The sequence below is a fragment of the Colias croceus genome, chromosome 19, assembly GCF_905220415.1.
Source record: "Colias croceus chromosome 19, ilColCroc2.1".
NCBI lineage: Eukaryota > Metazoa > Arthropoda > Insecta > Lepidoptera > Pieridae > Colias > Colias croceus.
In genome coordinates this window covers 7263733-7288137 of record NC_059555.1, presented here as the reverse complement: position 1 = coordinate 7288137, position 24405 = coordinate 7263733, and the positions used below count along the sequence as shown (strand labels likewise).

General features: G+C 32.7%; 1 protein-coding gene across 1 annotated transcript; it reads left to right on the top strand.

Annotated features, from left to right (window-relative positions):
• The first annotated feature begins 4212 nt into the window (after positions 1–4212).
• LOC123700284 lies at positions 4213–5285 on the top strand. The gene is made up of 2 exons (XM_045647458.1): positions 4213–4706; positions 4764–5285. The coding sequence occupies exons 1-2, from the start codon at positions 4213–4215 to the stop codon at positions 5173–5175; spliced, it is 906 nt and encodes a 301-aa protein (XP_045503414.1). The 3' UTR covers positions 5176–5285.
• The last annotated feature ends 19120 nt before the right edge of the window (positions 5286–24405 follow it).

Below are 24405 nucleotides of genomic sequence, written 5' to 3'. Positions count from 1 at the left end.
GCGTGTCAAAGAAATATCATACATACATACATAAACTCGAAAAACATAACCCTCTTTTTTCCGTAGTCGGGGAAAAATTTGGGAAATTTTTCAATATCCGGTAACATCACACGCACACAGAAGCACCGTGTACGTACAGTGCAGCGGCGAAATGACAGCACACATAGCTTTATTGAAAATGACGATAAATCATTCGGTTTAGTTCGGCAACGCTCCATCTGTCTTTTATTTTGTAATCTAAGTTAATAATTTGATTATACTTTCAGAAAATTAATTATAAAAATCTTTTAGTCACTTTACTTGGAAACTGGGAAATTATTTAACAGTTCATAATATGAAGAAACAATAGAATCTATTCACAATTTAATCATAATGATATAATGACAATCATTTGTTACTATCATTAGATAATTATAATGAAAAATCCTTGTTTGATTGTTGTTGACAGTTATTTTCTTTTTTTTTTAACATTCATTTTGTAATACTCAATGCGTTACTTATTTATTAGAGTTAATAACAAGTAACATCTATTGTTAAACTCAATTTCTCTTGTATACTTGCATTAGTTAATGTAAGGTTCCTAGAAAATTAACATTAATCTGATTAATAATAATGAATTCTTAAAGAAAAAAACAAGAAAAGGATTTTGTCTAAATTATAAATTTAAGGTGGAATCTTAGAAATAAATTTGCATAATTTTAATTACGTAGAAGAATAACAAATAAAAGCTTTTTTTTAATTTTATAGCAAATCCTAATGAAAACAAAATATCTATTAATTTTACTTTACTTAATAAGGCGTATCTAGGAACAGTTTCTAGTAGATTTGTAAGCTATTATTCCGAGCAAAAGGCTATATTCGTTTGTCTATGATCGTCACAGATCCAAAATACCGATGACCGCTTTAGCGTCACGTGCTTGCATTTCGCGCAACACGTTTGACAGTAAATGAAAATGGCGGACAGTCAAATATTTGATTAACGATGATTGGTGTTTTGGGCGACATTCCTGTGCTAAAGCGGAAATAGTTCCTAGAAATATTTGAAATTGGTTTTCGCAGAACACAAAATTTAATTAAAAATGTATTAACTTAAGTACATAGATACAGTTTTCTATAGGCAGCTTAAAATTGCGTAAAATATTTTACACGAATTTTCAATACCATAAAACTTTTTTAGTGTTTTTGTTGTTTCATAAAACTGTGTTTAGATAAACCTACTTACTTCCTCTCAAATCAAACAATGCAAGATAAATATAGCATTATCGGGAAAGATCGCTTCATTTCGTATAAACAGGCTAAATTAAACCCACCAGAATAGAACAGATAACAAATAATCTTTCTGTCACGTGTTCAATTCAAACGGCAACGGCCTAGGTCGGAAAATGCCTTCATAATCTGAGGCGCGGTAGTTTCCACCTGCGTCATAGGTGGACACCAGACTGTGGTGCATTATATAATAGTATAGAGTACTTATAATTATAAAGGAGAGAGAAATATTGGTAAGCCAATATCTGTTTTCCATAAGAGTAGGTAGTTTTACAGGGGATTGAAAATAAAAATGTTATTTCCCATAAACATCGAAGGAATATTCTAAAATTGTAAATTTTTGCTTGAATACGTCATGTTTTTAATTGCTTGAATTTATGTTTTTGCAAGGAAAAGTCGCAGCGTTTTGTTTGGACATATTTCGATAAACAGTGGAATAATGCTTCACCAGTTTAATTTCTACAATTTATCAAAATGGCTGTACTTAAAACGTAGATGATATTGATTAATTTAAGAAACTTTTAAAACTTCTAATTGTTTCTACAATAGTTAGTTATTTGTAAAGAAATGCTGCCGTAAGAATCTCAAGATACAAACATACTAAATACTATGATACTAACAAATAATTCAAACAAATAGTGCCAGCTCATTAACACTCTTTAATGTAAGTAGTTTCGTTTAAAATATGTCGCTTTTCCCTTTATCGCAGTAGGTTAAGTGAGTGATAAGGGCATATATGTAGGTATTTGTAGACTAATGGAGGCAATTATATATTAACGTGGTTGAAACTAGTACGTGTCGATTTTAAATTCTCTTTAAAAAGTTAAAAGGCGATAAAAGGTTTAAATTTTTAATAAACGTGACTTTCCTAAAAAAGAAAGATATCTTCTTAAATACTACCTATATTATTTATGACTCGCATCTCCAGTTGTGGAAATACTTTATGAAAAAGCATATCTTTCTTCATGTCCTACTTTCTTTATTTTTCCTTATAAATGGTTTTATCAAGATTTCATCTTAAGAGACAGTGTCGTTATGAAATTGTCCAAAAATAATGTTAAGAGTTATGTTTGAATGTATGTGGTATCGTTAAATTTGTCTTAGTTGAAATAATAATATGGACTAAGTACTACCTTTTGAAGATTCGATGTTTTTTTTTATTTTAGATTATTTAATTACAGAAGCTCGTGAAAAAAAAGCTTTCTTGAGAATCTTACGCAGGTAATTACGGTGAGCCCCAAGCGGCCCGATCGGTCCCAGACACAACAGATTTTCTATTGTGTCTGTGGTTCCGGGGCCTGAGTTCATATAGTACTCGTAAAAAGAATATAGCATAAATTAGCAACATTGATGTCAATTAGTTTTTTTTCTGTATCGCAATCCGTATGCAATGACGTCACATTCAAAAGCTAATTCGTTTTATACATAATATGTACCTATATTAAGTCTTAATAATACCCATACATCAACACAAAATATAGATGGGTTTATTCATTATATAAATAATTCACGTAAAGAAAATTTATTCATTAACGTAATCGATAATTATTATAAATGTTAGAATTAAGCCTATTTATTTAAAGATGTATTTTTTAAAAGATTAAGTTTATTAACTCAAGGCGACGTATTACCATACCAAGTAGTGTAGCAATTAACATTATTTTTTTTCTCAATATATATGTACATATTTATTAATGACATAATAATATTATCATCTCTGTAGCATTCAATTTAAAATTTACTATTAGTACTAAGATATAAGCATATCTATAAATGATGGAAAAATATTTTTATAAGAAATTTCCTACAAAGTAATCGAACACTCCCTGATCTCGATATTATAAAAATATTGCACAGCTAACAGATATTTGTTCCCGCGAGGCGACTATAATAATTAAAAGGAAAAGTCATTTTCTATAGTGCAGGCTTGCAATGTTGTCTAAAACAACGGGGCCCTCGTTAGTGTACATAATATGTACTGTATCATGATGTTTTTTGTTTTAAAAAAGGTGGTCAGCGCGAATATTTTGTTTTAGCAAAGGTAGTTTTTATTGAAGGCTATCGATATTTTGGGGATCACATTTTCCAAAATCATGTGGTTTTTCGAGTAAGAGATTATGTGTTTTCTTAAATCTATTGAATTGAGAGATAATATGTTGAGAATACCCAAGAATTTACGTTGTTTACCATACCCCTTATCATATCCTACAACCTGGTAAAATAATGGTTTTAATTCCGCACAAATGACAGTTTGTAAACACATTTATTTAACTGTTATATTTTTAAAATATCCAAACTGTCACTGCGAATGTATTTTTTATACGGTGCTAAACATTCCAAGCATATTCGAATACCTAGATATGAGAACTAAACATGTTGCTCCTAATTCCCTCTCAATCCGGCCCTGTGTCTTCATTGAAACTGGAATTTCCCTTTAAATTACAAAGACACGAAGGGTCGAAGACCTACACGTGGTCAAGATACACGTGGTGCAATAATGCAGTAAACCCGTGTTAAAATGATCGTTGTTTGAGTGTTTAAGCCTTGGGTTGAGACTTGAGACCTATTTACGAGCGGATGTACTGCTTTGTTTATACTGTGGCTCTGTTGCTTACGGTTTTAAGGGTTACTCGTGGACTGGGGATTTTCAGTGGATTATTGCGTTTTGTATATCTTGTGTTTTAGAATATTTGAAGTAGATGAATCGTTATATTATGTATTCAGAGTATCACTTATGAGTATATGGCAGTAGAGTACGGAAATTTAAACAGTTAACGCATTTTAATTTCATGTTTTCTGGTTCGCTTGTTATGCATCGTTTTAGAAATTGGCGACTTCAATATCTTTTGTTGATTTTTCATTATATTTAATACATATTATATTTAAATGGTTTTATTTAATTACTAGGTTTTCGCCCGCGGCTTCGCCCGCAAACTATAGGAACGAATGGCACCCGCGATTGAGGACCCACATCCGGCAGAGCAGGTAGAGCTGGGGTTCGGCTTGGTAGATGAGGACACCTATGCCGACGTGGTTGACAGCCACGTCCACAGGGTCTATACGGACGGCAGCAAGATTGAGGGTCGCGTTGGAGCCGCCCTTTCCGTATGGAAAGGTGAGGCCGAGACAAAGGCCATTAAGCTTGCGTTGCCACCGTATTGTACCGTCTATCAGGCTGAGCTCCTAGCGCTCAAAAGAGCAGTAGACATAGCCTGCAAGAGCGGAGCGGCAAAGGTCGGTGTCCTCAGCGACTCCAGATCGGCACTCCAGGCGGTTACCCTGAGTTCCCCTCATCCACTGGCTGTGCAAACACGGGCGGCCCTCCGAAAAGCTGCATTGCAGAGGCGGGAGGTCTCCCTGTTTTGGATTAAGGCGCACGCAGGGCTTAAGGGGAACGAACGGGCAGACGAGTTAGCCAAGGAGGCCGCCCTGGGGTTGAGGAGGAAACCGGATTACGATCTGTGTCCTGTTTCATTCGTCAAGCGTATTTTGAGACAGGATACGATCAGCGAATGGGATAGGAGATACGATGTAGGAGGAACGGCCGGAGTCACGAAGCTCTTTTTTCCAAGCGCTGCTGCTGCATACAAGGTAGTCAGGAAAATAGACATCACACACCACACCACACAAGTACTGACCGGTCACGGCGGATTCGCCTTCTACTTGAACAGATTCAAGCTGAAGGATAATCCGTCGTGTCTATGTCAGCCTGGAGTTGAGGAGACGGTTCCTCACCTGTTACTCGAGTGTCCAATTTTTGCCAAAAATAGATATGCTATTGAGCAAAAATTGGGCATGGCGATGACGGGTGAGAATCTGCCTTCCGCCCTGGGGGACAAGTGTAGGGATGCGTTCCTACAATATTGTAGAAATATTGTAGTCGTAGTGAACCAAAGGAATAGTGTGTGATATTAGTTTAGCTCTTTACTGTGATATAGGATTAGGAGTTGAATGTTTTTGTGCCGTGTTTTTTCTGAATTTTTAAGTAATTATTGTATTTTATTAGTAACTTATACCAGTATTTTTTATTGTGTTTTAAAGTTTATATTGTATTTTTATTGTATTTTAATGTTATTCGTATAAAAAAAAAAAAAAAAAAAAAAAAAAAATTAAGCAAAAAATGTCTCTGGACTATAATCCAGAGGTGGCGCGAACACCCTGTGATGACGGGTGCCATAATAAAAAAAAAAAAAAAAAAAAAAAAAAAAAAAAAACTATAGGAAACCACACATAGTTGAAACCGAGAGTCGAGTTTTGAAGAATAAGTATTTTTGAAAAATCTTATTTTTATCTAAACTGTCATCTCATTCTCGGGTTTTTTCTAACTGCGCTTTTATTCATATTGGAATATTTATCAAGAGATAAGTTCTTAAAGATGAGTCAAAATATTGTTCTAAGAATAACTTATAACACAAATATAGAATTAATTGCCTAACATTTTGCTAGACATAATATTATGAAAAACTTTGGATGTGGATGAAGTGTTTGAAAAATGAAAATAATATACATATATTATCATATTTCACTCAGATAATTTTGGAAGCTGAAACTTTTTCGCATTATTATCAAAAGCATATCATTTAAAGTTGCTAAATGGTAATTGTGATCGTATTATTACTACATCGTTTTCATTATGACGGTATTTACGCATCACGCAGAATAGTTATAGTTTCTACGCTTATATATTACTAGCTTACCGCCCGCGACTTCGCCCGCTTTGTCTAAAACCTAATAAATTATATACTAAAACCTTCCTCTTAAATCACTCTATCTATTAAAATTACCGTATAAAAATCCGTTGCGTAGTTTTAAAGATTTATGCATACAAAGGGACATAGGGACAGAGAAAGCGACTTTGTTTTATACTATGTAGTGATGTTACATATTTTGATAATTTTGCGAAATATTCGAGTGGAGCCGGGGCAAGTGGCTAGAGTATGAATAAAATAATACAAAAATAGTCTACTTCGATATTTTATAAATATCGTGAATTTTACTTTATATTTAAATGATTGAATTTTATAAAAAAGATTCTTACTCGAGGCGGGATCTTTCAATAATTAACTAATGATAAAAATCTCCCCAACAAATCGTATTTTACTAGTAGATAAGTCGTTAGCCCAATATGTTATTAAAATTAATACAATAAATTTTTATAAAGAGACACCTATTCCCGGATCTAACTACAAAAACGTTTAAAAACCAATACTTACAATGCGAATAAAAAAGTTTTATTAATTACTTACTTAATTCATGAAATCAAATTAAGTTTTTGCACTAAAATTTATGATTTTTCATAGTTAGCAACCGGATTCTAATATAACATTAATTAATAATTTAATGACATTTCTTTTTGGACTTGATTTGCGCCAATATTTCTTCGATATAATATTATGAGACTAGCGTCCGCCCGCGGCTTTGCCCGCTTTGTCTAAAACCTTCCTCGTGAACCACTTTATCTATTAAAAAAATGGATCAAAATTAGTTCAGTAGTTTTAAAGATTTAAGCATATATAGACAGAGAAAGCGACTTTGTTTTATACTATGTACTGATTAGATTTAGGAGATAAGAAAGCCTTTAGCTTTTATATAAAAAAATTATGTACTAAAATGTAGATATAGTTTTGTAGAATATTAGTGAGTTCAGACAAGGCATAAGAATCACCAGTCAAAATAAATAAATAAATTTTAAAATGCATCACAGTTATACCGGCATAATATATTAAAATTTTACACTAGAAATTATAATTTTTCGATCAAATAAAAAATCTATAGAGACTGGATAAGAATTATTCACAATTTGTGAATATCGTTACTAGTTGCTACCTCGAGAGGTTCTATAGAAACAATGGTATTGAAATCAAATTCACATCATAAATTGTTTAGCATAACAAACGAAAGTGTTTAAAATATCAACCCATGGTCACGGTCACGGAGGGGATTAACATGAAGTGGTTAATATTAATGATAATATGTGTCCGGTACACATGCGGATATGTCTGGGGATATATCTATACTATATATAATATTGTAAAGCTGAAGAGTTTGTTGTTTGTTTGAACGTGCTAATCTCAGGAACTACTGGTTCGATTTGAAAATTCTTTCCGTGTTAGATATCTAACTTATCGAGGCTATGATATATCATCACGCTAAGACCAACAGGAGCGAAGCCACGCGGGTGAAACCGCGAAGCGCAGCTTTATGTATGGAAATGTATGGTTTGTCTTTTGTATTCGATTGTATTTTTCTGTCGTATGGTATGCTCGAAGATAAATAATAATAGAAGACAAAAATTGTTCACAGCGCGTCGTTTTAAATTGTCGAAAAAATACTTGCAGTGCCTTATTATTTTAGGTACGCTTTAAAGGTAGGCATTATTTATATAGGTAAATCTTTAACATACAATTTTTATGAATAACTATTGTACAGTAATCAGTATAAAGGTATTATAAATGTGAAAATGAAAGGTTGTTATTATTTCCAATTGTCATTACGATGTAGATATAGGTCTACCAGAATCTGATGGCATATTTATATTTAAGAAATAAAAGATTTTCATATGGCAATTTTATTTGACAACTATCAAAATGGTTGTCAAATTATTTGTCTTCTTTGCAATTCTTGAATAATTTTTAGGATTTTGTCTAAAAAATCTTCGAAGATGTCGAAAAAGCTGCTGCGATCACAAGCAAGAGGTATTGTTTATAATGTGTATAGAAAAACATTCGATGTAGAAGGGTCAAACACATCACAATTTTCAATTTTGAATATTTTATTGGTAAATTGGACTTACCCGTTTTGATACTTAAAATTAAAAATATTATAAGTAGGTAACTAAATATAATATTGTTTTTTGATTACAATATAATTTTATGAAAACTTATTACAGGAGTTTCCAATACGGCTATGCGTCAAGTCCAAGCTGTCAAAGTCAATTTTATAATTATTTGTGTATTTGTTAATACTTACGAAAATAAACATAGTTTTATTTTATTTTATTGTTATTTTATTTTATAAAAAAAAAAATATTAGCATTATCTAGTTTTGATCTGCATTATCATTACATCCATATTTTTACATGGCTTAATGATAATGAATATACAAATATAGGTATGTGTAAATAATAATATGTATTACATAGATAAAAGTAATATGTATATTATACATGTAAGTATAGTACCTACAAAATATTAAGTGGATATCTCATTATTTGGTACAGTATTGTTCACTTATGTAATGTGACTAATGATGTTGAGGACAAAATAAAAAATAAGCAGTATCAAGATCGGTCAGTCCATTTTCCCTAGGGTTGCACACTCAAAATTTTGATTTCCCCAATTGCCATCAGATTCTGGTTTACCTATAATTATGATATTGACATTATATCTCGGAATTATACACCTCGGAATGGTATGTTTTTTATCTCTATTCTGGGAAAAGGCGTGTTGTGGTTAATTTCTATTATGTGTAAATTTGTTATCAAAAAGCACGTAAATATCTAAATTCTGATACTTTATAGATTAGTATTATATTATACTATTGTACGATAAACTTCCAAATAATAGCCTAAGATAAGGCTCACCGACAATTCTCTTGTATACTAGTATTATTCACCCAGGTGTTCGTTACACAATAAAAAATAAATTTCATATGCACATACAAGTCAAGGCTTAAATAAATTTTAGTCGTATTTTGGTTTTTTCATATTATTTACACGCGAAACATTTGTTTCCTATTTTTTCGGTCGTGTCCATTTCTCGATTGTTACAATGATCATGAATAAAACCCAAACTTGTTGAAAATCATGGCCGATCATATAAATTACGCGTGACAACTTATGAACATACGTATGCAATTTCGTAGCGATCTGACTTGATCTGAATAAGAAAATGCATTCAAACAACTTTACATTAGTGGATGTAATTCAACATTTATGTTTGTTTTTTTTTCGTGCCTGCGTATATTTTTGCTAGAAGAGTCCTTTAAATATACCTATTGTGTTAAATATAGTTATGTTGTAACCTTTTTTTGGTCTCATTTATCTCCTGGGTAGTTTTGGTATAATTTGTCTAATTATTTCTCATTTTCATGTGGGTATAAGCAGTTGCTTTTGAAAATTATAAATAGGTAGCGATAAAATCTGGTTGATACAAGTCGTGAGCCCAATTAGTGAGTCTTTTGCACACAATAAAGGACCTTTTGCATACAATTTTCGTATCATTAAAACGGCTTACATGGCGCTTCTTATCCTTTGTAAAAGTGTACTTTGGAATAAATTGGCAACAGCAAAGCGGTCCCAAGAAACGAATAAAAGGATACTTATTATGATTTCTGACCTCGAGAGGCAAACACTTCCTTGACAACGGCTTACTTCCCTTATATATTATGATTAGATGTTTGCCCCGCAGCTATATTTCGAACTTTCCTGTTACGCTTTTAGCAGTGTAATTAGCGTAGACTATATGTCTAGCTAGAGTTGGAACGAATGATATCTATTATCTAATATATTAATATGATCACTACTTAATAGAGTATCTAGAGTAAAGTCGCTGTCGCTGACCGTCCCTAAGAGTGTTTAAATATTTAAAACTACGCAACGAATTTTGAGGCGTTTTTTTAATAGATAGAATAACTCAAGAGGAAGGTTTTTTTATTTATTATATATTTATTTATAATATTTATTGCATACAAAACGTAAAATACAAATTTTACATGAAAGACAGGACATTTGATGCAAAGGGCGGCTTTATTGCTTCAAGCAATTTCTTCCAAGCAACCCGAGCTTCCAAGCAATGTATTGAAAAAAAAAAGAAAATTATGGTTTTAGTATATGTTTTGCAGAGTTTTCTACAAAACGTGCGAAGGCGCGCGTGGAAAGCTATAATTAAAATAGCGGAGGGAGGCGAGAGGAGGAAGGTATAAGATTGATCTTATAATATTATTATGATGATTTCTTATACATTATTATACTTAGAAGTAAACTACGAAATACGCATTAGATTGTATCCTTATAAATAATGATAGTAGATATAGGTATAGATAATTTACATAATTTCGTAGAAGACAACGTTTTATTATCGTCCTGCTGTGACGATAGCTAATGAATTGGGACAAATTAACTACGACATAAGGGAAGAAAAGTGGGTCAATGGTGATGACGTTAATGATGATGAAATTATTAATTCCTGAACTTGACAAATGACAATTGCAGTATTAACGAGTGAGTGCTCTAATTTGTTTCTTGTCAGAATATCTAATATAAGTCACATAAAATTAGTACTTTTCCCAAGGCTATGTATGTGTGATACAAAAAAGTACAGCCTTGGGAAAAGTACAACTTTTATTAGTTACTAGCTGTGCTCCACGGTTTTACACGCATTGCTCGGCTCCTGTTGATATTAGCGTCATGATATATAGCCTATAGCCTTCTTCGATAAATGAGCTATCTAACACCGAAAGAATTGTTCAAATCGGACCATTAGTTCATGAGATTAGCGCGTTCAAACAAACTCTTCAGATTTATAATATTAGTATAGATTCTGACTGTGCTCTTAATTTCATACCAAAAAATCAAATAAATGTCGTACTTTTCCCAGGACTTCATAAAGCAAATAAGGTATACTTTAGATCCTTATTTACTTCATGCTTAGTTACTTTCCGAATGTTTCTCGGAATTTTTTTACCTAAATAAGAAAATGCGTATGTATGAGGTTTATTAGTATGCTAAGCCACGTCTAGGTATATGATCTCGTTGGTATGTAATCAGGCTTCTCAGAATATCGTAACAGGTAAATGTTAATTACTATTTTGTTGGTTTTCTGATGCCATCAGTGCTTAGAAATATGATTAGCTAAGTGTATATTTTTTAACCGACTTCAAAAAAGGAGGAGGTTATCATTTAACCGACTTAAAAAAAAGGAGGAGGTTATCAATTCGGTCGGTATGTTTTTTTATGTATGTACACCGATTACTCCGAGGTTTCTGTGATTCTTTTTTTGTTCGATGCGGGATCTTAGGAATTGATCCCATAAAAATTTTATTCGGATAGGCCCAGTAGTTTTTATTTTATGAGCATTTTTGTCTGTATTTGTAAAATATGTTGCAAGTGCAAGTTTGAAGTCGGTTGTTTTTAACGCAGTTATCACTTGTGCTTGATTGATATAAAATTTTTATGTTTAGTATCTATGCCTACAGCTCAATTTGGTTTAGATTAAAGGTACACTATGTAATTTCTGAAAAACAATAACTTATACATATTTACCAATAGTTTCTTAAATTTAATTATCATAGTATTTTTAATTTCTCTTCCAGTCATTCCTTTATTATTTTTTGTTTTTATAAATAATACAATACAATAGTGTATGCATAAATCTAGACAGCAATATCTTGTTTTCATTATAACTTTATAAAAAAGTCTTTCATTTTCATTCAGTCATTACGATCTTGCATCTTAGAAAATGAAAAAGGAATTTTTTTCAATGGTTGCAGCTTTAGGATTTTTATTACTTTTAAATTTTAATGAAGGCAGATATCATTATAAAATGTATTATTAAAAGAGCTTTTATTATATACAGCGTGATGGTAAAATATTCATAAAAATTTGCTCATCATAAAATTTAGTTTAACTAAAATACAATCTATTAACCTAATTCAATTTAAAGTGTGTCCAAATACAATAGAAATACAATTTATGACAATAAGGAGAGCACATAAATAGCCTTGTTTTCCGTGCGACAAGGACAGCTAAATAGTCCATACGTGTCTAACATATAATATGTGGAACTATTACCAATTAGGAACACATTTCGAGAATTTTATGAGATTAGGTATGTAGGTACTTGTAAGTATAATGAAGATAAAGAGTGTCAGTAACTTTTTGGACCGATCTTGTAACCGAGTCAATTAATCGAGTTCTCTGCTTAAATAATGTTATTATAGTATACTAGATTTCTACCCGCAGTTTAGCGAAAAACCCGCATTGTTCCCGTTCCCGCGGGATTTCCGGAAAAACCTATCCTATTTCCCGGGGTAAAAAGTAGCCTTTCTCGGTTATCAAAATATCTCTATACCAAATTTCATGCCAATCGGTTCAGTAGTTAAGGCGTGATTGAGTAACAGACAGACAGACAGAGGTACTTCCGCATTTATAATATTAGTAATTACTAATTAGTATGGATAACCTCTTTTAATTTTTATGTATAAGTACCTGTGAAAGTTTAATAATTTTTCCAATCCACCATGCTGAACATTGTTTTAAACTCGTTTTAAAGTTTATATTTATAGTTTGTAAAAAATACAAATGTGAACAGTTTAGTTGCGCCATAATATGTCACAGATGGGATCCATGTCATAGATATAGGTCACGGTTCCTGTAAACCAAAGACAAAAATCTCTATGTCTCTTGCTATGTCTCCATACTGATTATTGATAAATTTTCTGTGCCTTTGTTATTATTAATGCCCGGTTCCTATATTTGAAAAACGATCCGTTTTAGTTACGAATAGTAGTATAATTAACCAAGCGTAAGCGAAAATCGTTCCTATAAAAAACGTCTCGTCAAGCAACTTACCGACGGCTTCCTACTGACGGATGGGAGGGTTACTATTAACGAACGGTAAGCATATTGTATGGAGAAGACAGTTTATCGCGTTCCTATAAATATTTTTAACGTCACTATGCTGTCAAAGTTACTATTCGTATAGCATTTTGTTTACCCGTCGATTTCGGGCGGTTAAATTCTTACTATTTCATTGTTTCCGCTTCAATATCGAAATGTGGAGTTCAGATAGTGATAGAGAAGTGTTTAATATTATATCGAATTTCGGAAGAAGATAGTGGGCGTGAAAGATATTATAGAGAAGGAGTGGATTTTTTTGCGACCCTGGATTCTCACGAATTTCAATTGAGATTTCGACTTGATAAAGAATCTGTTGAACAATTACCTACTTCTTGAAATTTATCCAGACGTACGAATAAAAGGAGCCAGGTTAGTTTAATGGAGGCATTAATATTATACCAAACACGTCTAACCTTATTACATACCTAATTTATGTTGTCATTTCAGGAATCATGGGGTATCTCCATAACATCAATTACTGTTGACGCTGAGGTTCTATGCTTTAGGCACAATATCGATATCAGTGGCAGACCTATTTCCCTTGGTCACGGCATCACGCGTGAACGGGTGGACCGATTTCGATAATTATTTTTTTATAATATTCCTTGAAGTACGAGGATGGTTATTATGGAAAGAACATAAACATGTACCAAGGGCGAAGCCGGGGCGGACCACTAGTATATATATAATATATATGTCTATGTTTGCAATATAGAAATCAATTTTATAAACATTGTATTGTAAATAATAAAAAATAAATAAAAGTACATAATAAAATGGAATAAAAGTTTTATTTCTTTATTACAGTTTAATTTTACATAATAATGTATGTAACTACATAATATATGCTAAAGAACTGTCCTGTGATTCTTACGCGACAACCCTCCATCAATTATCATCTTCTATATTATATTCCTTAACGCTGTAATAGGCTCTCTGAACTAAATACATTTTTTACATAAGATTTACATTTAGCACTAACAAATTCTTTTTCTACCGTGTGTCTAGATATATTGCTTAATAATATACAAAAATTAATTATGTAGTTTTTGTGTGTTCAGTATTTCAATTATTGTGTGTTCAGTATTTTAAAAATATTTAATTCATAATATTTGTCCATCATCCTTATTATGATTGAATTTTTTGGCTGAAAATAAAAAGTTTTCCTGGTATTTGACCACTTTTTGCATTAAATGTGTTAGTCAACGAAGTCCAACATTCATCCTTTAATTTATTAGTAGAAGCATTAGTCTCCTTACTGGTTATAATTGAGCAACCTCGTCTTTACTCATAGCCTTCTTCGATTTCTGTAACAGAAATACCTGTTTGACTTAAGAGTGTCCGAAGCAAAAAGTAAGCGGCAGACGATTTTAAAGAAGAAATATAAAGGCGTACCTACTTACCGGCGTAATATCCATTTTTAATAAATATATAAACAGTCGTCGTTGTATTGTTATTCTTTAATTATAAAACTTGATAATGAATCAAGATCAACAATGAATGACATTTGACAATAATTTGACAACTGACAAGCAATGCACGCGTGCGCGAGAAAAACGTTCCGTTTTTGCTTTCTGTGTAACGCATTAGGTTGTTTAGAAGGAAAATTATCACGCAGATGTCTACAAATATATAGTTCTTTAGTATTAGTTCTTACTTAATAAGAAACTTTATTCTTAAAGTTTATAATTCGGCAGTATATTTAACTTATTTTGTCCTGAATTTTGTGTAATTTTAATTTCAATTTGGCTTATAACGAAACGCACATCTGTGAGTGAAGAGGGCTCGGTATTTTTATGACCAACGGATGTCCGTCGATAGCACGTCAAGAAATAAAATTGTGGAACGGTATTAACGACTCGTAGTTAGTTCTAGAAAAACGGATAGTAGCTTTGATACTATGACGATCCGTTGAATATAGGAACCGGGCATAAGTCTTTGTATAAAATATCATTGTTATTTAACGAAGAGAAGTAATGCAATACAATAATTATTGTGTTTTATTTTTGTCTCAATCACGTGACTCCCAAATGTCTATTATTCATTGGCCTTGAATATGCGGAAACAAGAAATACGATTTGATATATGCCCGGTTCCTATATTCAACGGAACGTCATAGTATCAAAGCTACTATCCGTTTTTCTAGAACTAACTACGAGTCGTTATTACCGTTCCACAATTTTATTTCTTGACGTGCTATCGACGGACATCCGTTGGTCATAAAAATACCGAGCCCTCTTCACTCACAGATGTGCGTTTCGTTATAAGCCAAATTGAAATTAAAATAACACAAAATTCAGGACAAAATAAGTTAAATATACAGCCGAATTATAAACTTTAAGAATAAAGTTTCTTATTAATAAAGAACTAATACTAAAGAATTATATATTTGTAGACATCTGCGTGATAATTTTCCTTCTAAACAACCTAATGCGTTACACAGAAAGCAAAAACGGAACGTTTTTCTCGCGCACGCGTGCATTGCTTGTCAGTTGTCAAATTATTGTCATTCATTGTTGATTGATGATTAATTGTCAAGTTTTATAATTAAAGAATAACAATACAACGATCACTGTTTATATATTTATTAAAAATGGATATTACGCCGGTAAGTACGCCTTTATATTTCTTCTTTAAAATCGTCTGGCGCTTACTTTTTGCTTCGGACACTTTTAAAGTCAAACATATATTTCTGTTACAGAAATCGAAGAAGGCTATGAGTAAAGACGAGATTGCTCAATTATTATAACCAGTAAGGAGACTAATGCTTCTACGAATAAATTAAAGGATGAATGTTGGACTTCGTTGACCAACACATTTAATGCAAAAATTGGTCAAATACCTACCAGGAAAACTTTTTATTTTCAGCCAAAAAATTCAACCATAACAAGGATGATGGACAAATATTATGAAGAAATAATTGAAATACTGAACACACAATAACTAATTAATTTTATGTAAAAAATGTATTTAGTTCAGAGAGCCTATTACAGCGTTAAGGAATATAATATAGAAGATGATAATCGATGGAGGGTTGTCGTGTAAGAATCACAGGACAGTTCTTTGGCATATATTATGTAGTTACATATTACTATGTAAAATTAAACTGTAATAAAGAAATAAAACTTTTATTCCATTTTATTATGTACTTTTATTTATTTTTTATTATTTACAATACAATGTTTAAAAAATTGATTTCTACATTGCAAACATAGACATACATATAAATATACTAGTGGTCCGCCCCGGCTTCGCCCTTGAAATACTGAACACACAATAACTAATTAATTTTTGTATATTATTAAGCAATATATCTAGACACACGGTAGAAAAAGAATTTGTTAGGTAGTGCTAAATGTAAATCTTATGTAAAAAATGTATTTAGTTCAGAGAGCCTATTACAGCGTTAAGGAATATAATATAGAAGATGATAATCGATGGAGGGTTGTCGCGTAAGAATCACAGGACAGTTCTTTGGCATATATTATGTAGTTACATATTACTATGTAAAATTAAACTGTAATAAAGAAATAAAACTTTTATTCCATTTTATTATGTACTTTTATTTATTTTTTATTATTTACAATACAATGTTTAAAAAATTGATTTCTACATTGCAAACATAGACATACATATAAATATACTAGTGGTCCGCCCCGGCTTCGCCCTTGAAATACTGAACACACAATAACTAATTAATTTTTGTATATTATTAAGCAATATATCTAGACACACGGTAGAAAAAGAATTTGTTAGGTAGTGCTAAATGTAAATCTTATGTAAAAAATGTATTTAGTTCAGAGAGCCTATTACAGCGTTAAGGAATATAATATAGAAGATGATAATCGATGGAGGGTTGTCGCGTAAGAATCACAGGACAGTTCTTTGGCATATATTATGTAGTTACATATTACTATGTAAAATTAAACATAGTTATAAAGAAATAAAACTTTTATTCCATTTTATTATGTACTTTTATTTATTTTTTATTATTTACAATACAATGTTTAAAAAATTGATTTCTACATTGCAAACATAGACACATATATATACTAGTGGTCCGCCCCGGCTTCGCCCTTGGTACATGTTTATGTTTTCTTTCCATAATAACCATCCTCGTAGTTCAAGGAACATTATAAAAAAAAAATTATCGAAATCGGTCCACCCGTTCACGCGTGATGCCGTGACCAAGGGAAATAGGTCTGCCACTGATATCGATATTGTGCCTAAAGCATAGAACCTCAGCGTCAACAGTAATTGATGTTATGGAGATACCCCATGATTCCTGAAATGACAACATAAATTAGGTATGTAATAAGGTTAGACAGTTGTTTGGTATAATATTAATGCCTCCATTAAACTAACCTGGCTCCTTTTATTCGTACGTCTGGATAAATTTCAAGAAGTAATTGTTCAACAGATTCTTTATCAAGTCGAAATCTCAATTGAAATTCGTGAGAATCCAGGGTCGCAAAAAAATCCACTCCTTCTCTATAATATATACTCTTTCATGCCCACTATCTTCTTCCGAAATTCGATATAATATTAAACACTTCTCTATCACTATCTGAACTCCACATTTCGATATTGAAGCGGAAACAATGAAATAGTAAGAATTTAACCGCCCGAAATCGACGGGTAAACAAAATGCTATACGAATAGTAACTTTGACAGCATAATGACATTAAAAATATTTATAGGAACGCGATAAACTGTCTTCTTCATACAATATGCTTACCGTTCGTTAATAGTAACCCTCCCATCCGTCAGTAGGAAGCCGTCGGTAAGTTGCTTGACGAGACGTTTTTTATAGGAACGATTTTCGCTTACGCTTGGTTAATTATACTACTATTCGTAACTAAAACGGATCGTTTTTCAAATATAGGAACCGGGCAATAGTTACTTGGAAAGTGTAGTTTCAAAATATAATACATATATCTATTTATAATTATTGATATTTAGCATCGTTATTCAAAAAATATTTAATTTACCCATTTTTACCTAAAATGTATTAAAAAATTCAGTAAAATATATACTAATTTTTAATGAGAGGAAACATACAATTAGATTGACTTACCTACTTATTTATAATTTAGGTTATTAGTTTATTACTCTTAAATTAGCATAACAATAACATTATTAAAAATATTTGTATTGATGTTAATCATACGTATATTATTATTTATTGTAATATATTCATATACGCCCATTTATGGTTACAGTTCAGTCAGTCAGTCAGTAAATGTTAGCTTGTGTAAACAGCAATATATTGACGATATTTTCAACTTTTAAATTGCATTTCTTGTAAAAATATTCGTCGATAAGTAAAGTTGAGATTTATATCATTTCATGCGATAGTTATTTTTTCTTTTTTTTACGATAGTCATTTAAAGAAGGCTCATATTTTTTAAGCTTTTATGCTATTACATATATATCTTGTACATCCGTGACAGTTAATTATGTTTATCTATGGTTACAGTACCTAAAGGTAATTAAAATAAATTTTCTGTGATATATACAGGCTTGATAAAAAATAATTTAACTTTTGCAATAAACATACTTGATATATTAAAACTAGGTTGGAAGGCTTTTCATGATGACTTTAATTTTTTTATGGTATTTTAATAAACAATTCTGTAGTTTTCATAATGCTCATAATTAAATATAATAAAATAGACGAAATTTGTGTATTCAAATTAAAGAATTGTGTAAGATTTTGTTCGAATGTTCAAAATGTAAACAAGCACATATTTTATAGCATTACTTTCAATGAAAAATTGCAAAGCTAAGATTGATACACGTAATGTGATTTTTCTATATTTGTTCGTAGATTTGACGGTTGTGTGTGAGATGTGCGGTTATGATTATGAGGTTATGTATTTTCCCGTCCTACATAGAAGACATAATATATGAACTCCTAATTCTCATGAAAATAATACAAATACATTGGATAAATAGGATGTTCAAATTTTCCAATATTCTTTTTACGATTTTGACAAAAATTGTGGAAGAAAATTCATAGAGACGGTAAGTTGAAACGGTAATTTGAACTCTATACAAGCAGATATTTACTATAAACTATAATTAATATAGTATTAATTTTCTTTTAAAATTTATTTTACATTTATATTGTGTTATAGTTATACCTTAAAAAGGATGGAAAACAAGTAGTTACTACTCAAGACAAATGCATTCAAAAACAAAACTTCATCACTGTTTCTCAACTTATTTTTTGTCTGTAGTATAAAGTTATTTAATAGTTAGTTATTATTGTAACTTCCACATGGGAACACAATATGTCCTGAAATAAAACAATTTTATTTATTTATTTATAAAGTGCTATGAGGAACATGGTAAAAAATGATCTCCACATCATCATAAAGTAGAAAGCATTTAATTATTCTCTTAAGATAATTCCATAACATCGTACATCACGATAACAACTTGTAAAGAAGTAATTGCCGTGTTCTTCCTTGTTCCTCCATCACTAAATGATGAGCTGTCATCAAAATTAATTTCTCGAGCGTTAATTGTATACGGTCAACTATTTATTATAACTGTGCACTGTAAATCTTTTGTTTTATTGAATAACATTAAAAATAAACTCTATCGTTACGTATTAAGGTGTATTGTAGCATCAATTAATGTGGTCGTGAACTTCAAAGTGGTTCTCGTATGGTCATCCGAATGACGCGTGTATGACGTCACGATAATATTTTTAAATTTTCTGATTCTGTTTCAAGAGACGCCCCATTGATAAATGCGTTGTTTGTTGATGTTTGTGGTGTCGGGTTTTTTTACTGATAACGCGTTATTTCCTAATGTTAATCTCGATTAAATATCTGCGGATTTGGGTGATTTGTATGGATATGTTATACGGGTTGCGGTGCGTGTATCATGTACAATTTGTACAAAACTTTGTTCTTTTTTAGTGTGACGTCAGTCCGATTTTTAAACAACTAGTAGTGACTTATACAAAGAATTACGAAGATGTAAAAATCCCCAAAATTGACGAAAGGAGTATAATTATGTGAAATGAGTTAATAAATATTTATTACATATTTAATTTCATACTTTACAAATAAAAATATAATACTCTTACTTGCGAAGCCTTTACTATTCTTACCTAATCTGAGTGCTTATTAATATCAATGATTTATGGTACCAACCTTTTTAAAGTAACGTGACTGTTTGTTATTGTTATGAATATAAGTCATCCGGACCAGACCAAAAAATTTCAATGAATTCACGATAAAAGCTTATCAACGTATCAAGTGATCGAAATTCTGTATGAGTATAGTGCAGTTTAAAAAAACAAGATTAAATAAACCCTCATGAGTAATGTATTATTATTAACATATGACAAGATGATTCATTTCGGAGTTTTATATGTAGTATCTTATCTTTATTTTTCTAAATCTCCAATTATTGTAAACTATTTTTGCAAACTGAAAACTGGATTTCTCAATTCGTAATTATGTAGATTTTTAAGACATTTAATATCGATTTACTAATTATATTATACTAGATTTCCTCCCGCGGCTTCGCCCGCGTTTGCAAAGGAAAACCCGCATAGTTCCCGTTCCCGTGGGATTTCCGGGATAAAAACTATCCTATGTGTTAATCCAAGTTACCCTCTATATGTGTGCTAAATTTCATTATAATCGGTTCTGTAGTATTTGCGTGAAAGAGTAACAAACACACACACACACATCCTCACAAACTTTGACATCACTATCACTACATAGTATAAAACAAAGTAGCTTTCTCTGTCCCTATGTCCCTTTGTATGCTTAAATCTTTAAAACTACGCAACGGATTTTGATGCGGTTTTTTTTAATAGGTAGAGTGATTGAAGAGGAAGGTTTTAGTATATAGGTTTTAGACAAAGCGGACGAAGCCGCGGGCGGTAAGCTAGTTAATAATATTAGTAGGATTACTGGCAGCTTTATCTTTTTCTTTGTAGTTGCTATATCAGATTTTTCCTGATGTTTTCTAGAAGTATTAGCCGATTGTGTTTTGCATGATCTTAATTATGTTTTGATTATATCATTCATAATTTCTTACAATAATGAATCAATCCAATACCTTCGCGGTTGTGACGATATATTAGGTAATAATAATATATCATAAGTGGTCGCGCCAATATAAAAAATATAAGTAAATATATTCTCGATATAAAGTGGACTGTATTTTGATCAACGTGGTGTTAGCAAAGAGGGGAAAGACGGGAACACACGGCACATACCTCGTCGGAGGGAGTAGCGTCCAGAACACGCGCCGCTGCCACGCGGTCAGGGTCCTCCAGCTCGCGGCGGGCAAGAACGGGTCCAGTCCAACACTCCACACAAACACACACGCGGCGGTGAGCGCGACCAAGGGCCGGGGCACAGGATACCCCGGTGGTGTTACAAGCCCACTGGGGTCCTTGGAACCACAGAGGGTGCGAGACGAGATTTTGTGGCGTAATGCCACGCGAAAGTACGTCAGCGGGATTTTCAATACCAGAAACATGGTAGTAATTATCTGATGGGATGTTATACACGACTGTGGGAGCAACGAAGCCCATCATGTCCCACAGACGGGCGGCAGTTGACAAGATGGAGCGCTTAATGCACGTCACATCAGCGGGTGCAGTAATTTTAAAATAAAAACAATCATCAACAGAAGACCAATGCAGACCAAGTAATTTATGTTGCACGGTCTTATCAAACTCCACCGCGGAGGGTAAAAGTTTGTGCGAAGCGGGAAGATTATCTAACACATTTTTACTATTACTATTCCATTTAACTAGATCCCACTGAGCTCCCTTAAACAAATCGATGAGCTGCTGCGACGCGGAAACTGCTTCACATTCCGTGGGAATAGAGAAGGCGATATCATCCATATACAACGAGGAAGACGCAATGCTACTCGCGAGCGGATATTTCGCGCCGTCATCTTCTACGAGCTGTCTTACCGTGCGCAGTGCATGATAAGGACTAGACTTGATGCCAAAGCAAACTCGATTAAATTGATAAAGAAGCAGCGGATCCTGCGGGCTGAAACGATATAAAAAACATTGAAAACGACGATCAAACTCACGCACGAAAATCTGCAGAAATTGTTGGCGGCAATCGGCGGTCATGGCAATCGCGTGGAGACGAAAACCTAAAATTATTGTAAACAAATTGCCTTGTAAATTCGGCCCAACATGCAGAAGGTCATTCAATGAACGCTGGCTTCCAGAAGTTGGCATGCTAGCATCTAAAACCATGCGCAGCTTAGTCGACGATTTATCCTCGCGCAGAACAGCGTGATGCGGTATAATATAAATAGGTGTAGGGTAGTGATTCTATCTGCGCGCACTCTTCAAGGAAACTTTCCATAAGCGAGGCGTTGTTATGAACGTTTAAAGACAAATCATACATTTGTTGCACCATTTCGAATATAACTTCGCGTTTAGCTAATAACATGGATAACTGCGAATCATTTATATCTTCCGAATCATTAACATCCGAAGCGTCACTATCAGGTAACTTAGTCATTTTCTTAGGCGGCATTTTTAATAACAAAAGTAAATATTCAAACAGAGAATGTTACAATAACAAGTAATACGACCAAATAAAGTAGGTCAGTGACGCAAGCGTAATAAGAACCGAGTATGCCTATGCAATTACAATATGGTCGGATTATAACAGCGGATCGCGGAATGTAGGTACTCGATAAATTTCGAGTGCGGGTAGACCGTAGATAAATATGATGTAATATGTTCGATTTATAATGATTTTAGCGTTATAACTGCGGATAAACGATATGAATATAGTTTTAATTAACTATTTCAATAATAATATACGCGTAACTTAATGTCACGGGCGGAATAAAATATATTTTAAGCGGAAAATAATAGATGACGCAATGTCGATCTATGCGGTTATAGTTATTTCACAATGAATGTACTATCAAATCACTTATTAGGGCCTACAATGAGTATCCTAATAAGGGCGGGTTTAAAATATATTTTATATGAATAGTAGAAGACGCATTGTCGTTCTACGCGGTAAATTAAATAGTATTTCGCATTGAAGATACTACTAATACGCTTATTAGGGCCTACACAATGAGTATCCTAATAAGGGCGGTGGAATCATCAGGTTTTATCCGGTTCGTAATGGACCACTCTGGTTACTATCCGGCTCGAAGGACCAATCAATGGTCGCGCCAATATAAAAAATATAAGTAAATATATTCTCGATATAAAGTGGACTGTATTTTGATCAACGTGGTGTTAGCAAAGAGGAGAAAGACGGGAACACACGGCACATACCTCGTCGGAGGGAGTAGCGTCCAGAACACGCGCCGCTGCCACGCGGTCAGGGTCCTCCAGCTCGCGGCGGGCAAGAACGGGTCCAGTCCAACACTCCACACAAACACACACGCGGCGGTGAGCGCGACCAAGGGCCGGGGCACAGGATACCCCGGTGGTGTTACAAAAGCACAATGCCTGATGATCTAGAGAGCCTCGTGGAAGCTCTCCGGCGGTGAGTCCCGATCCTCGCTAAAGATCGGAGAGAACTACTGGCTGTCGTTCGTGACATAGGTAGGTCACGTGACGAGCGCTAAATAGCGCGCGGTGATTGGTTGTGCTCGTATGTAGGGAAGGATGAAGGAGTACACCACAAATAATAAACATTTAATTTCTACATTTACTATTTTAATTATATTGGCGTTACCAATAAGTATAATGAACCATTTAATATCTACCAAGTCGTTTGCGTAAATCTATTTAAATTAATTAAAATAAATATTCATTTAGAAGATTGAAGATTACACAGATTTAGTGCAATAAATAAAATATTTACAAAAAAGTATTAATAAATCGTATAAAAATAAAGTTTAAATAACCTAATATTGCATTTAGGATCATGATAAAACACACACACCTTTAATATATTATGTGAAAAATTGCAAATTGCAATAAACTATAAAAAACGTGATCTACACGCGTTTTTGCGTTTATTGGGCAATGCTATTGTGTGAGGAAAAATAATTGGCACATTTTAAATAGATAGTAGGTAATTATAAAAAAGATATTCAGCTCTAAAAAAATTAAACTTCTGACACTCACGTCACAGATAATATAATTAATAATAATATATTAGAATATCATATATACCAGTAGGTTATACGTGAAATGGAAATTAAAAAGACAAGTTATTTCATTCAAATGACTTTCATAGCATATTCTAGATTTTTAAAGTAGTCTATGGGCCCTCTTCACAATGGGCAGCGTTGGGCGGGTAGAGGCAATCAAGATAGTGGTAAAAATATGATCCTAAATGCACATCGGGCGTCATCGTAGATGAAGAAACGCTGTAATGGTGGCAAACTTCGACGATCATTTGTTGGACCAACACTGCCTTAGTTGAGGACCCATCAATTAAATAAATTGCATATTCTAGAGTCTTAGAGTTATAGTTTAAACATTATTTCCGCGACATATCTACATAATCTGTCCCTTTAATCATATAGATTCACGAGTA

Coding starts and splice junctions, on each gene's coding strand:
- LOC123700284 (XM_045647458.1), top strand. CDS start 4,213: ATGGCACCCGCGATTGAGGACCCACATCCGGCAGAGCAGGTAGAGCTG. Junction 4,707..4,763: donor GAGGCCGCCCTGGGGTTGAG/GAGGAAACCGGA, acceptor TATTTTGAGACA/GGATACGATCAGCGAATGGG.